This window comes from Giraffa tippelskirchi, chromosome 4 (assembly GCF_054371585.1).
Source record: "Giraffa tippelskirchi isolate mGirTip1 chromosome 4, T2T-mGirTip1v1.2.pri, whole genome shotgun sequence".
In the NCBI taxonomy this organism is placed as follows: Eukaryota; Metazoa; Chordata; class Mammalia; order Artiodactyla; family Giraffidae; genus Giraffa; species Giraffa tippelskirchi.
In genome coordinates, this window is record NC_137278.1 from 174,060,954 (window position 1) to 174,077,290 (window position 16,337).

Sequence of the window (16,337 nt, forward strand, 5' to 3'; positions counted from 1 at the left end):
TTTTTAAAAAATAAATGTTTATTTCAAGTATGAAAAGTAATGTTTAAACATTATTCCAAAAACTGTATTCAGTTTAACAAGTATAAAACGAGACTTCCGACAAAAAGTTAACAATTCAGTACAAAATACTAAAGAATATACTTCGACATTCACAGTGAGCATTTCTGAAAAAATAAGTTTTGCAAAAAAGTTTTAGAAACAAAAATACAGTCCCAGAGGAAATAAACTAGTCCTTAAATAAGGAACAAATCTCCTTTAGGATGGATAGTTAGCATTTCAAAACAAGATTTGTACAAAAATTTCTTTTAAAATAATGGTACACTTGGTTCAATAATGTCAGAATTCAATAGCTTATGGTTCCCTTGACAAATACCATCTATTTCTTATGCCCTCTACCCACAAAATAAGGTTCTCAAGCCAGTTTAATTAATTTCAGTGATATGCATAACCTAAGGGGTAACCAGACTCAGAAATTTTATCATGGAAATCTTGAGTATTTTCAGAAAAATATTTAACAGAAATTTTCTGGTGGCAATTACAGAATAACCAGAATTAACGTCTCAAAATTATTCTAAAGGACTGCTACCAAGACTTCTGCTTCTCTTTTCCATGTACAGCTTTTTGTAGGTTTGAAACATTGCTTTTGAATCTTTTATTGGGTTTTGTAGTATCTCAAATCCATCTGCACTGTAGTTTCTCTTGGAGAGCCTTGAATTAGCCAAAACATTATCATCTAAGGAAATAAAAATTTTACTTTGTTACTCTTAATGTTAGTGACCAGTACAATCAATATAAATTGAGAGGGAAAACATGCATTCTTATCTGCAATATCGAGTTAAGTGTAACAAACAATGGCTCTTTACCTACAGAATTATAAAGTATATAAACAGGACATCTTGCCTCTCCTTTAGGGGCCATTTACTACCCCATCCCCATCGTCACTGACCAGGGCTATTCTCCTTTACCTATACCCCTATTCAGTAAAATCTCTTATCATTTGCATACTATTAAGAATGTGACTTTCGTTAACAGCCATCTAAACTAGCAATATAAAATGCACCAAGGCAAGCTAGTTCCAAAGAGCGAATGAAGTACAGTTTGCATCTTCTGGCCTTACTATGCATGAGGTATTCTAAGAAATATCTGTATTTCTGTTTCTTTCGACTATAGCGCTATGGTTAGTCTATCCTTTTTTTTTGATGGGCCCAGCCAGCTATTCCTCTTTCTGTGCATTTTAAAATGCACCTCTTTATCTGAGAAGCTGTTCCAATTCTTAGTTCCTATACTTTGCATTCCTGCTCTAGCCATTCCTTTCTGGATTAAAAGCCCTGTTTTACTTCTTTCAGCCTGGATGGGTCAAGTAATCTGTCCTCTTATTATTCTTCATTTTTTGGTAACAGAATATGGTTACTGTTAAATTCTTAATGTTTCAAGTTCTTCTCTGACCACATTAGCTTTCTGTCCTGAATGCTGATCCCTGAGGTCGGCTCTAAGCGGTCTTCCACTGGATTCTCTTACCTCCTCTTCTACCTTAGCCTGACAGTTTCACTACTTGCTCCATTTACATTCCAACCTTTGCCACCAAATTTACCCTGTCTCTTATCTAAAATGTATTTTTTATACCCATCTAAGAGTTGACGACCTTTATTTCTGTCTCATTTTAAGCCTGTTTTAGTTCTCTAGCCTCTTCATCTTGGTATGCTTTTTCATGATTTCCTTGAGTCTCATTCGACTTTTGACAGAGCTCCAAACTTGTTTCTTGGCTTTCCTCTCACCCTGCTGCAGCTCTCATCTGGACCCTGGTGTGTGTCTTCTTCATCGTGAACCTGAGCACTGATGTCCCACCTTCACTGTTTATTGCTCACCCTGTCTGCAGTTATCTTCATGTCTGTCGTTTAGCTCATGACATTTCCTGAGCCTCTCTGGTCACTCTGTGAATATGTCTTCTGAGTGTTTTCAGACTCAGGTTCCAGTTATGCCTCTCATCCCTGAGGCAATGAGGCAAGTTATGTCCCCTCCCACATCCAAAGACCTTTCTTGCCCCAATCGCCACATCCATTTACATCTTTCTCATGTCTTACTTCCTGTGTTCCAACTTTAGGAGTGTGTTTCCTACTTTCTCACTAATTCATTTTTCCCACTTTCCATTGTCTTCCTATTCTAATTAAGACTGCATTCCTTTTTCTTTCGATTTGATTCAGTTGAATTTTTCTCCTGTTTGCATCTTCAATGTAGAAGACTCAAATGATACATGCCTGTTTATATATATTTGTTTTTTAACTCTTCTGTGGGCTTTCCTGATGACTCGGCAGTAAAGAATCCACCTGCCAATGCAGGAGACCATGAGTTTGATCCCTGGGTCTGGAAGATCCCCTGGAGCAGGAAATGGCACCCCACTCCAGTATCCTTGCCTGGGAAATCCCATGGACAGAGGAGCCTGATAGGCTATCATTCATGAGGTTGCAAAAGAGGTGGACACACCTTAGCAACTAAATAACAATAATAAACGTTTGTCACACTTCCTCTCTTGCTTCTCTTTATTGCTATGTAACTTTGATCAAATGATCTAACCTCTCACTGATAAATATGAACATCTTCGTCTACTTGGTTTTGAAAATTAAATTAACTTGCAAATAATCTAATTGAGGGTAGGCTAACAGGGAAGGCAATGGCACCCCACTCCAGTACTCTTGCCTGGAAAATCCCATGGACAGAGGAGCATGGTAGGCTGCAATCCATGGGGTCGCTGAGTCAGACACAACTGAGCACCTTCACTTTCACGCACTGGAGAAGGAAATGGCAACCCACTCCAGTGTTCTTGTCTGGAGAATCCCAGGGATGGTGGAGCCTGTTGGGCTGCCGTCTATGGGGTCGCACAGAGTCGGACACGACTGAAGCAATTTAGCAGCAACAGGCCTATGGGCCAAGCCCAGCCTCTACAAGTTTTAGTAAACTTTAACTGGAACATAGCCCATATTCATTTATTACTTTACAGCCATTTTTTCATGTTATTATAACATTAGAGTCTAGTATTTAGGAGACATGATTTGCAAAACCTAATATTTATTGGGCATGGTCTACACAGGAAAAGTATGCCAACCCCTTGTCTAAGTCAAAGGGAGAATTTTCTTCTTAAAAGGAAACAGATCACTACTTTTCTGTCCAAAGCATGACAGAAAACATAGGAGAATGTCTTCCTACTACTCATTCAAACACTGAATCATTTTTTAAAAGAATATGTATAAAAACCAAACTTCACCATAGTTTCAGAACTGTAATCCAGCTTATATGAGTGTCAGGTAAGTAAAATAAAAACTTAAAATAGATGGTTTTACCTATTTCTTCGTTGGCTTCTGGCATCCTTTTCTCCTCAGTCACACATTTTAACCAGTCTTCTTTTGTACTTTTTATTCCTGAAACTATTTAAATATTCATTTTCAGATCTCTAGACTTTGCTACTCATTTCTTTTAGTACTATAATGAAGGAAAACCACGTAAACCTAAAACAGATTTTAGAAGGCATTACGTATACTCACACATTAACTCTAAAAAGGGCCTGGAAAAATGCTTTCTCCATATGAGGTGACTGAATCTCACAATTAAAAAGTTTACCTTCATAATGTAATTATGTTTCTCTCACCTGGACTGAACACCAATACATGTCAATGTACGTAAAGGCATGACACAGAACAGAACATATCTCACACTGCTGCACCCACATCCAACGTTTCTGTTACAATCAGGTCCTCAGATTCTAATAATCTAGTTTTAAGAACCAAGTGTAATCAATACAAATTTATACTCTATATATTCACATATCCATACACCTTCCAAGAAAAAGTAACTTATTCACTGTAATGTTATACACCCCAACAGATGCTGTCTGAACAGTGCAAGAGAAACTAAGATTTCCATTCAAATACTTTAGTTTTCCAATTTGGGTTTTCTCAACACAATGTTTTGCATATACTAACCACAACCCTTAAATGTTTCCTTACTACCACAAATATTGAGTCCCCTATTTTCTCCTTCCATCTCGCACTATGTTGAGAATTCGATCCTTCAGCTAACAAACAGTCATGATTGCCATTCTGGGGTATATGAGAAGGTACCACTTTAACTTTAGTGATATAATAGTCACCAACTGACTCAAAGATGGCAAGAAGTCGAACTACTTCTGTATATACAAAAAGATTTCATTACCAATTACATCCATTAATATTTGGACCAAAACTTCAAAATCACCGGGGGTCTAAAACAGCAAGCCCAAAGAACTGAACAAAAAGCAAGACTTAAAATAATGTATACCTGATACTTTTATAACTGCTCAAACAATGTTCTTCACTCCTTAGTGAAAAGGGAAATCTTTCGTATTTGGAAAACCTTGAAAATTTTGTAAACCTTGTCATTAATGTGAATGTAATATAATTTACAACAAGTGGGGCAAAACTTTTAAAACAAATATTGACCAATGAACCATCAACAAACTGAGAAAACCTAAGTAAACACAAAGTAAGTTTAAGTGTTTCCTAGCTACCCAGACATCAGGAGAGGAGCTCTGCCACTTGCTGACCTACAATGCATTACACTGTTGCAGACACAAGCAAAAAAATCATACTGGACCTTGCACAGGGGCTTGCTCCTTCCTAGGTGTGTGCTGCAGATTCTTCTGGTCTTCAACAGTGTTTGCATTTTTAAACACTCCATCTGGACATAATTTAAACTCCAGCATGCTTAGTTTTTCTGTGGTATCTTTCACAGGTAATAGGTTCTTAGATTTACTTTCTGGTCTCTTTTCTTTAGGCTTCCTGGGTGAATTGTCTAATTTTGTGAGATAAATGCGCTCACGTTCAGTGCATTTAAATGCAACTCTGTTCAGATACAGCTTCCTTTGATCCTTTGTTTGGGAAGACATTTGGCTTAGTTCACCTTCATTATTTATATTATTTAAATTTTTGTCTATCTTGGTTCTATCAATCCACATTTTCTCAGGCTGCTTTCCACCAACTGTTCCTTTAATATTCCTTGAAATACATGGTTTAGACTCTTTGGAATGATGGGTTTTGATGCTTTTACCATGGCCTGTACCAATATTTAATGATTCATTACAGGTCTGTACACTGTCATTGGGTCTCTCATTTGATTTCCCACAGCTTTCCACTTGCACAGAAAGTTTACTGGGCCTCATATACTGAGAATCACTATTTTTCAGACAGTTTTTCTTTAATGCTTCCTTATGCTTCTGCCTTGATAAATACTCCTTTGGTGAAAGAACTCTATTAATTTTAGATGAGCTATCCTTAGAGCCTGAGGATTTAACATTTGATACTGTCTTTTCTTTAATCCAAGTTCTTTCACTTGGGGTTGAAAAATTAGAGGATTTAAATGCACCACCTCCCACATTTTTATTCTGCTCTGGTTTATCATGTTTTTTCCTCTTTATCTCTGAATCAAGTATGATCCCTTCATCTAACTTCCTTTCTTCCAAAGATTTTTGTTTAGAGCCACCTGGTTTCAATTTTCTCTTCTCTGGGGATACTGACTGTACCAAAGAACCATTCTTCATATTCAAATCTTTACTTTTGCTGGTCAAAAAATTCATCTTTGGTTTTAGTGGTGCAATGAGCTTCCTCTGCAGGCTCTCCTGAGAAAATTTTGGAATTTTATTAGCAGGATGAAAAGTTACCTCATGAAACTGCAGGTTTCTCTTTCTTTTGTGACTCTGCAAAGAATCCAGTTTTTTACCACCTTTAGATAAAAGTTGACCGGTTAATCCTTGCTCTGTCCTTAGTGAACTGTTACGTTCTGTTTTAGATTTGTCTTTTATATTGCTGCTTTGCTTTGTTTCAGGAAAATGTTTTTTCTCAACTGGACAAGTCAGAGGAATCTTTGGAGGATTATTTGGAGGACTGTTAAGTGCAACAGGAACATCTCTGTCAGAGGTTCTCTCTCCTTGTTTGTAACTCTTGGCCTCTGAAGGAGAACATGGATTTGTCTGTTTTTTTTCTTTTGAAGCTGACTTCTTAACGGAATTACACTGGCACTGAGGTACCCCTTCATAAACCATAGAGAGCCACCCCAACGCACAGCAGCGGATATCATCTTTTTCCGAATCCAATGGCACAGAATCACAGCGTTCTTCAACTCTGCATGCCTGTGGATCACACTGCTTCTCTTCCTTTGTTACAGGATTTTCTTTCTGAGGTTCTGTCAATTTGTCTACCTCATTGGGTTGATCGTCCTGTTCAGGAAACAATTCTTTCATCTGATCTGAATTTAATATTGTAATTTGTATCTGGTCTGTTGATGCTTTGGAGTCACAATCAGTTTTACCACAAGTTTGAACTTCTGAGATTTGGTCTGCCATCTGCTGTACCACAGAACTTTCATGCATGTTCACAGGTTCAATACCATAGGGAAACTCTTTTAAAAGTTCTGACAGCTGATCATGTAGGTATAAGATAGACGTCTTATCATGGAGACTTTCATCTGTTGTAGGATCCTGTTCAGTGTAACTGCAGGACAAATCAGCTTCCTGAGGGTAACTATCCTGCTGAATAGCAGCTGATGAACACGTATCATTTGCCATGCTTTCATTTTCAGTGATATGCTCCAAACTGCTTTCCTCTAGAATTCTACTCTTTGCTTCAACACATTTCAAAGGTGACAGTGCTGGAGGTTGCAGTGATTCTGACTGATCCGTTATTTTATTTGAAACATCTGTGCACTGCACAAATTCATCTTTTTTAAAATCAAAGTCTTTATTTTCAGTGATGTTGTCTAAATGTTCATTTTGTTGTCTACTATTCATCATTTGGTGATTGGGTAGAGGTTTCTGTGGCTCAACTTTTTGCAAAGGCAGCAAGTTGAATATCTCTGCTATTTGGGAATCATAAGAGGTATCACCTTCAACAAGAGAACAAATACTGCCAATCTGTAATACATCACTGCCCACACTACTACTGTCCTTTGATATATATGAGGCTTGCTGATCACTCACAGGACATTGGATATCTGGTTCTGATTCATTGTGCTTCCCTTGATTGGTATTAGGTATGCCTTCTGAATTAGTATTAGTTGACTCACTTTGCTTGTCCTCAATTAGTGGGAAAATCGTGATGCCTGTAGTACTTGTTACTGGTTCATTAACATTAATCTTCAAAGCAGCAGTATTTTCTGTCAATTTATTTTGTAAGCTACAAACACTGCCTTCTTCAATAACTGGATACACCGTTTCAGGTAAAGCTTCAGATGTTGTATCTTTGACAGACAATGTGTTGACATCTGAAAGAATTAAGGGTGATACTACAGCAATCCCTTTTGTAGTAGTTGTTCCTGAAGACTCATAATTTTGTGCTACCACTGATGAAACAGTTTCTTGTGAGCTGTTTACTATCTTATTCTGAGAATTTCCCACAGGTGAAAATGGACTATTCTCACAGATGGGCACGGGCTTTGAAACTGCAATGGCTGTTGTGTTTGTTTTTGACTCATTACCCTGTTTTTCTTTGGTAGGTTCTGAAGGTTGCTTTTTCCACAAAGAGAGACATGTTGCTAGCAATTCCATGGAAAAGTGAGAGCCACTGTTAGAGGACACTCCATTACAGGATTTATACTCAAAGCAAGAAGTATCTGAGATTTTGGCATTTATATTACAAGTCCTTGGAGAATTTACAGTTTCCATGGTTTTCAGTTGGTTACCAGTGTTTTCGATATTTGGATTCATTTCAAAATTATGCAGTTTAGAATCATGAAAACATTCACTACTATCTTTTAATAATTTCTTCGGAGTTTTATCTCCAGAAGTAAGTAAACTGAGAATTAGCCTATTTTTATTTGGGTATTTTGAAATATATTCCTCAGATGATGTAGAATGAGGAAGAAAAGTTATTTCAGAATTTGTTGGCACATTTTGTGCAATGCTGACAAAATTTCCTGATGAAAACTGGGTGTTATTTAATGGTGTCTGAGTTACCTCAACAGTTGATGTCTTTAAAGGATTCGTAACTTCCAAATCATGGACTTTTTCTGGTATTGGCAACTTTTCTGAACAGGCAGAATTTAGTAAAACAGAACTGACTTGGTTAAAATTTCTGTCTTGAAGGTTGGAACTCAACACACTATGTGTTCTATTAGTTTCTTCTGCAGATTCCATTACTGTTGGTGGTTTATCCTCCACAGTCTCTGGAGTGACTAGGGTTAGTTGTGGTCCAGACTGGATTTTGGCAGTATGTTTCACAGACAATCCAGAATTTTGGGCTGATTCACTGTAAGAGGTATTAGGTGTTTTAATACAACCTGCTGCCATCAAGAGATTTTTATTAATTTTAATTTTCCTTGCAAGGTCTGAAAACTTCTTTTTTATTTCTACTAATGTTTTAATATCCCTCACTAACTTTTCTTTTGTGACACTTGTGTCAAGTACTTGATTTGAAGTTAGATTTTGAGAATCCACTCTTCTCTCTTGATTATTTTGAGCAAGAGCCTGAGCACTAGTCACAGATGATCTAACAGGTTCATTAAAAGGATGATTGACACTGGTATTTACTTTCAAGTTACAGGAACTTCCCATCATACTGAAATTTCCATTAAGGTTTTGCCACTGCTGTTGAAAGTCTCTACAAAAGTCTTTCCTCATTTCAGGTAAGTGCATTTCTTGACTCTGAGGAACTTCCATAGAGGATTGTTTAACAACACGTGGAGTACTTTGCAAAGACTGGCTTGCATATCTACAGTCATAAGGAGGAGGAGGTCTTTTGTCAGTTTGAGTAACTGCATATTGATATGACGGTACAGCTGCAATCTGCTTTGACTTAAATGTCATTGCAGGATTTGGAGATTGACTATTTTTAACTTGGAATGATACAGATGACATAGGGTTTTGTTTCTGAAGAGTAGGATCCTGCAAAAAGCTTCGTGATGAGTAACTGTATTGCTTTGGAAGTGGTCTGTAATCTTGGTAAGTCAGTCCACTGGATGCATGCTGAGGTGCCCAATCAACCTGTTGCTCTGACAAAGGTAGGTTGTGTCTTGGGTTTCCTTGGTAAGTTATAGGAACTCTTCCAGAATTAGAAGGGATCATATGTAGTTGCATAGAATAGGTATCTGATGTTAGAAACTGATTCTGTAGTGCATGCACATTGGGTACATTTGTTCCAAAACCAGCTTGATGAGATACAGTTGCCCCTGTATGAGAAAGCGTAGAACTCCTCATTGGTGAGTTCAACCATACATCTTGTGTAACTCCTGAAGAAATCTGCAAATCATGACTTAGTTGTTTGGGTCCTTTAACATTTGCATATGTTATTCTTTCTACTGATGTTTGTGAGGTCACAATGGTCCCACTATGCAAGTCAGAAATAGGGATTTGTGGAGGAGTCTTATGATTCCTGATGTTGAGTAGCGGCTGTGAAACTGGATGTGAATTACTGAGAAATAGGCATGGTTCTTGGTTACTTCCAGCATGGAAAGAACTTTGAGATGTTGTGGTAAGTGTATTTACTAAACCTTGCTCCAAAAAAGATGCCTGTTTTTTAGGATAATGTGGTGGTAAGGTGACATTCTCTGGTTTTGCATTCCAATTCATTGTCAAGTTGATGCAGTATCAGTGTGTTAAAAGCCACCTGTTTTGAATGCCAGGAATCTGTAGGAAATAAACATCTTTTATTAAAAAGCTGTTTTGCCTGGTCAGGATTTTTAAGATAATTTTCTCAGCTTATCTTTATTACTAATGCTGACCATGTCAATCAAAATTCCTAAAACCTCACACTAGAGAAAGCCTCATCTTCACTTCAGGTAAGAGAAAGAGCAAAGGAAGATGTAACAATAAAAATGGAAAATCTCAATAAAATTTTTGGTGGTGTTTAACAGAAACTCATTTTACTCAATATAATTAGCAATTTTTTTTTTGCTACACTTAAGAGACAATTACTTTCTCTGTTTATTTATTTTAACCAGCTCTTTATCCTAAGATACCCATACTCAGTGTAAAAAAATTAAAAAAAATAATCAAGCATATACTAAAAAGCCCTTACTACTACTGTTCATCTCCGGTGTCTAACTCCCTAGGGCTATCTACTACTACTGTTAACTTTTCTTTCAGAAAATTTCTATACATAAAAATCACCAACACATAAAACCTCATTCTTTTAAAACAGAATCCTACCAAACATGTTGCCTACAGTTTGCCTGATTTTCATCCCTATAACCAGGACATCTTATCATTCCACTACATATATCCTATCTCACTGTCTGCATAAACATTCCACTTTATGAGTGTATCAATATTTAACCATTTCTCTATTGATGAATATTTGGTTTTCTTAGGTTTTTACACTTATAAAACTATTCTACACTAAGTGCTAAATGTTCCTGGAAATTTCTACAAGTGAAATTCACGTCAAAAGACATTAAAATTGTTTTCATAATCAGTGACAAACTGCCCTTCAAACAGATTGAAATAAATTATACTCTCACCAACACTTACATGGACATATCTAAAAATGGACAAATCTGTAACCATAATGGGCTTCCCTGATGGCTCAGCTGGTAAAAAAAAAAAACCCGCCTGCCAATATAGGAGATGCAAGAGACATGAATTCAGTCCTCAGGTTGGGAAGATCCCCTGGAGAAGGAAATGGCAACCTGCTCCAGTATTCTTGCTTGGAAAATTCCATCTACAGAGGAGCCTGGTGAGCTACAGTCCATGAGGTCACAAAGTCAGACATGAATGAGTGCATGTGTGTGCATGCATGCACACACACACACAACCATATTAAATGACAGGGTAAACAAAATTGACTCAAACATACTAATAGTATGCCAAACAACTGCAGAATACACATTCTTTCCAAGAGCACAGGGAATTTTTACCAGTATTGACCATATCGCTAGGCCATAAACAGATCTCATTTTTGAAGGATAAATAATTCAGACTAATTCACAGTGGAATTAATCTAAAAGTTGTAGAAGGAACTAGGAAATTGCCAATAATTCAGAAATAAAGAATGCAGTGGGCTCTGGTGTCACTTCCTCTAAATATCCAATAGGATATCAGTCCTACTGAAGAAGATTCCACCCTTATGACCTCATTAAAACTTAATCATCTCCCTTAAAGGCCCCATCTCTAAATAGTCTCACTGAAGTTAGAGCTTCAATATATACATTTGGTGGGAGGGTAAGAATAGAGGACAAGACACACAGTTGAGTCCATAACAGGTCCCATCCTCATATTAACATAAGACTTGACTTATTTAATAGAAGACTGGGAGACTGTGGAGGAGGTGGCGAGGAATGATTAGAATCTGTATATGTTGTGAAGGAGGAAATCACAGAATTTGCTGACAGATCCACTAGGACATGTGAGACAAAGAGAGAAGTCAATAAAGGAGAAATAAAATGGGTTGATGTATGTTTAAAACGAAAAAGACTGGGAGATAATCTCTGCATTTATCATACAAATTCAAGAATAACAAATTAATCCAAGGAAAAGACACAGTGAAATAAATAATGAAAACAGATTAAACAAGCCACAAGTTGGTGAAGGATAAAAACTAATAAGCCTCTGTCGACACTGGTCATTAAAAACAAACCCTATATTGGGAAATGAGAGTATCACTAGACCCTATAGACATTAAAATGATAGCGTGTTTATTAACTATTTTCAAAAATATTTAAAATTTACGTGGAATAGAGAAATTATGTGAAAAAAACATACCCTAACCAGAGTTGACATAATAAAAATACTCTTTAAAGAAATTACATCTATAATTAAATATCTTTTCAGAAGGAAAACACCAGGCCTGTGTAGCTTTTCTGGAGTATTCTACCACTTATGGAAGAGATAATCCAATATAACCTCTTCAAAGGGTAAAAGAGGGGACACTTCATAACTTATTTACTGGGCCTCTGATACCAAAGCTGAAAAGACAATTAAGACATCAATCTCTCAGAAACAAACACAACAAGTCTTAAGCAAAATGTGAGCTTAGGACACAGTGACAGACTGTATTTTCTTGGACTCCAAAATCACTGCAGATGGTGACTGCAGCCACAAAATTAAAAGACACTTGCTCCTTGGAAAAAAAGCTATGACCAACCGAGACACCTGATACAAAGAACTGACTCATTGGAAAAGACCCTCATGCTGGGAAAGATTGAAGGCAGAAGGAGAAGGGGACAACAGAGGATGAGATGGTTGGATGGCATCACCAACTTGATGGACATGAGTTTGAGCAAGCTTCGGGAGTTGGTGATGGACAGGGAAGCCTGGCGTGCCGCAGTCCATGGGGTCGCAAACAGTTGGAAACGACTTGGTAACTGAACTGACTAAGAACTATTGATGAAATTCATTACAAGGACAATTGTATGAAACAAAGAACAGAAGTTTCCTTAATTTTGATAAATGGTAACTTTAAAAAAATTTAGACTAGCAAACAGTAATATTATTAGTAATAAACAATTTAAATAAAGGTGCTACTATCACCCACTTCTATTCATTGTTGTACTGAAGATCGTAAAAAATGTTAAGAATTGAGAAGGAAAACATACAACAAACTATTCCTATCAGTTATATAGAATATCCAAAACAATCTATAGATCTTTTAGATCTATTACATTATGGATCATAGTGCATGCAAACTAGATTGAAGAAGGCACGAGTTTCGGTTTTATGTGTATGATTCTTGGGAATATATATGTTTACTTTTGTATTTGCTCGTAACTAATGTAATAGTCTTCCCTGGCGGTTCAGAGCATAAAGGATCTGCATGAAATGCAGGAGACCCAGGTTCAATCCCTTGGTTGGGAAGATCCCCTGGAGAAGGGAATGGCAACCCATTCTAGTATTCTTGCCTGGAGAACTCCATGGACAGAGGAGCCTGGTGGGCTACAGTTCATGGGGTCTCTCAGAGTTGGACACGACTGACTCACTCACACACACAATGTAATAGGAGGGAGCCTTTCAAGGCCTTGTGAAATCTGTTTGTCCTGACCTGTCATTTGATCAAGGTACTAGAGAAACCTCCTCTCTTTCAGATTTTAATTTGTCAGGGAACCAGATCATCCGTATCCATCGTGACAGCATATATTTTGGTTTAAAAACAGGTGCCAAGAAGAAAGAGCTGTATTTTCCTCACAGGCCTTCTCCCAGGAAAGCTCCTACAATAAGACAAGTGACCAGGGAGAAGTGTAACACAAAGTAAAAAGCTTTAACTATAAGGCTCCCCTGGTGGTCCAGTGGTTAAAAATCCACTTGCCAATGCAGGGAAAGGAGTTTGATCCCTGGTGTAGGAAAATCCCACGTGCTACAGGGGAACTAAGCCCATGTGCTGCAACTTCTGAGCCCGTGCATACCCAGAGCCCATGGTCTGCAATAAGAGAATCCACCATGATGAGAAGGCCACACACCACAACTAGAGAAATCCCACGCACAGCCAGAAGACCCAGTGCCATGAACAGCAGTACTGAAAATGTTGATGGTGAATTCCCAATAATTCCCTATTTCTTAGGTGAGCTTGGTGGGGTGGGAGTGGGGGACACACTGTTACAGACTGAATTTTGTCCCCTCAAAATTCATATATTGAAGTCTTATCCTCCAGTGTGATTGTGTTTGGAGATAGGGCTTCCAGGAAGGCAATTAAGATTAAATGAGGTCAAAAGGGTTAGGACCTTAATCCAACAGGATTAGGGACTTTACAAGAAAGACACCAGGTATATGCTCACACAGGAAAAGACCACGTAAGGAAACAAACAGATAGCTAGTTGTCTGCAAGCCAAGGAGAGAGACCTCAGAAGAAACCAGAAACTTTGATCTTAGACTTCCAGACTCTAGAACTGTAAGAAATTTATTGTTTAAGCTACCCAAGATGTGGTCCTTTTGTCAGAGCAGTCCTGGCAGACTAATGAAAGAGCCTATAGTACAACTCTTTGCAACCCCATGGACTGTGGCCCACTAGGCTCCTCTGTCCATGGGATTCTCCAGGAAAGAACACTGGAGTGGATTGCCATTCCCTTCTCCAAATGAGCCTATGGGCAGAAGAAAAATGCTCTTTACGAGTAATTTGGGGTTGTCAGATTGCCCCCCCTCTCCCTCCACCTCTCGTGCTGGCACAGAAAAACTCAACATTGAACTAAATTAGAAGGAGTTAAGGGAATTTCCTGGGGGTCCAAAGGTTAAGACTCTGCACTTCCACTGCAGGGGTGCAAGCTCCACCCCTCGTCTGGGAACCAAGATCCCACACGCTGCTTGGTGTGCACCCACCTCCCACAAAAAGGAGGGAGTTAGAAGTTTTCTGATCTTTTTCCTGACTACAGTTTCTACTTCTGGATACAAACTACAGTTTCTACTTCTGGATACAATATATTCTTAGATATTTCAAAAATATATCTTAATGGAGATTTACCAGAGTCAGGATTTTCATGGTGTATCATTGAACTTTTTCTTGGAAAAAAACTTTTGCCCCCAAATCTCCATACTACCCTCTGATCACCCCCAACTTGTGACAGCCATGGCACTTACATAACAAATTCCAACGAAGGCTGAACTTAAGAACCTCTCTGCATAGGAGTAGCCAAAGTTATCTGGGGGGGAAAAAAAAAAAAATCACACAAGCCAACGGATTGAGTTTACACAAACATCAACAGGTGTACAACAATTCTACTTTATTTTGCTGAAATTTTAGTTTTATTTTCCCACTCTTCTCTCCTCCCTGGTCCCCAGAGACACCAACCCATAAACATGCTCCCCCTACTCAGGGGCTTATATTTCAGAGGGAAAAAAATAGCACTATCTGCCACCCTACTATCACCAAACCTATAAATCACAGCCTTGTAAATGTAATCTGCATTGACAGTATCAAATCTCTGTATTTAAAATCCTACCTCTGGGAATTCCCTGTGGTCCAGATGTTAGGACAGCACTTTCACTGTTTTGTGCCTGGGTTTGATACCTGGTCAGGGAACTAAGATCCCACAGGCCTGCCTTGGCATTAAAATAATGTAAAATCACAAATACAACAAATCAGATTTTAGGATGCTTACTTAACTCCCTTAAAGATAGAAACAAAAATGATTTTTAAAGATAATTTTATTTATTGTTTTTGGCTATGCTACATCTTTGTTGCTGCAAGCGCGTTCCTCTGTGGTGAGAGGGGGCTACTGTCTAGTTGCAGTGGTTGGGTTTCTCATTGTGGTGGCTTCTCTTGCACAGCATGGGCTCCAGGGCATGCGAGCTTCAGTAGCTGCAGTGCATAGGCTAAGCAGTTGCTGCTCCTGGGCTCCAGAGCACAGGCTCAAAAGCTGTGATGCACATAGGCTAGTCACAGGACTTCTAGAATTTGTGGAAGATGTTTTCCATGGCCCGTATGGAAACTTCCTCATGTGTTGCTCTATAGCATGTGGGTTCTTCCCAGACCAGGGACTGAATCCACATCTCCTGCATTGGCAGGTGGATTCTTATCACTGAGTCACCAGGGAAGCCCCCAAAATGACTTTTAAAAGTAATTTGTGCTTTTATAAAATAACTTTTTAAATATACATTGAAAAAATTATTAAAGAAGCCAAAATGATACACTAGAAAATATTCACTTAATGCAAAAGAAAATAGTGAGACAAAAAGATGTGAGACAGAAAATAAAAAGTATAAACAGCAGATATAAATCCAACTATATTAACAATTACATTAAAAGTGAGTGGATTAAACAATTCAAATGACAGAATGTCAGATTACTTTTTTAAAAGGGCTAGCCAACTATATACTTCAATAGGCATACCTTTGATTCAAAGATAAAAACGATTGAAAACAAAAGGATAAATATGCCAACAGCCACAAGAAAGGCAGAATAACTATACACATTATCAGAAAAAAATAAGACTAAAACAAAAAATTTGTCTCTACATAAAGAGGGACATTTTATAACCATAAAAGGGTCACTCCACCAATATATAACAACTATATATATATGCACTTAAGAGAGCATTAAAATATAAATAAAACATAGACAAGTCAAAAACAGGCAATTCACCAAAAGTCAGACTTCAATTCCCCATTTTTGATAATGAACAGAATTGGCAGGAAAAAAACACACACACACACACAAGGAAATAGGAGTTTTGAACATACTATACACACCCAGCTTTCTAGTTTACAGTGGAGATTTCAAAAAAATTAAAAAACTATAGTACCTTAGGTTGTAGGTTAGTACACAACTGTCCATTGGATGCTTTGTAGTTTTAAGGTGGTCTGCTCTCTGGCAGTTACTATAGATTGGATCCAACAGTTCATGTACTTTTGTCAAGTGGTGAAAGGGTCAGCAAGCAGTCTAGTGACAGGTGCACAT

The 16,337-nt window shown here is 37.8% G+C and overlaps 1 protein-coding gene across 10 annotated transcripts in view; it reads right to left on the reverse strand.

Annotated features, from left to right (window-relative positions):
- The window catches only part of RESF1 (retroelement silencing factor 1), a 27,400-nt gene continuing 11,063 nt past the window's right edge, over positions 1 to 16,337 (reverse strand). For 5 of the 10 annotated variants that reach the window (XM_081591619.1, XM_081591616.1, XM_081591617.1 and 2 more), the window contains 4 exons: positions 14,519 to 14,580; positions 4,624 to 9,643; positions 3,336 to 3,419; positions 1 to 733 (listed from right to left, as the gene is read on the reverse strand). In XM_081591619.1, the coding sequence (XP_081447745.1) occupies positions 567 to 733; positions 3,336 to 3,419; positions 4,624 to 9,586 (5,214 nt within the window). In that variant the 5' untranslated portion in view covers positions 9,587 to 9,643; positions 14,519 to 14,580 and the 3' untranslated portion in view covers positions 1 to 566. Of the gene's footprint in view, positions 734 to 3,335; positions 3,420 to 4,623; positions 9,644 to 10,486; positions 10,984 to 14,518; positions 14,581 to 16,337 lie in introns of those variants that run through there. The other 5 variants (XM_081591625.1, XM_081591622.1, XM_081591623.1 and 2 more) reach the window with 2 other exon arrangements.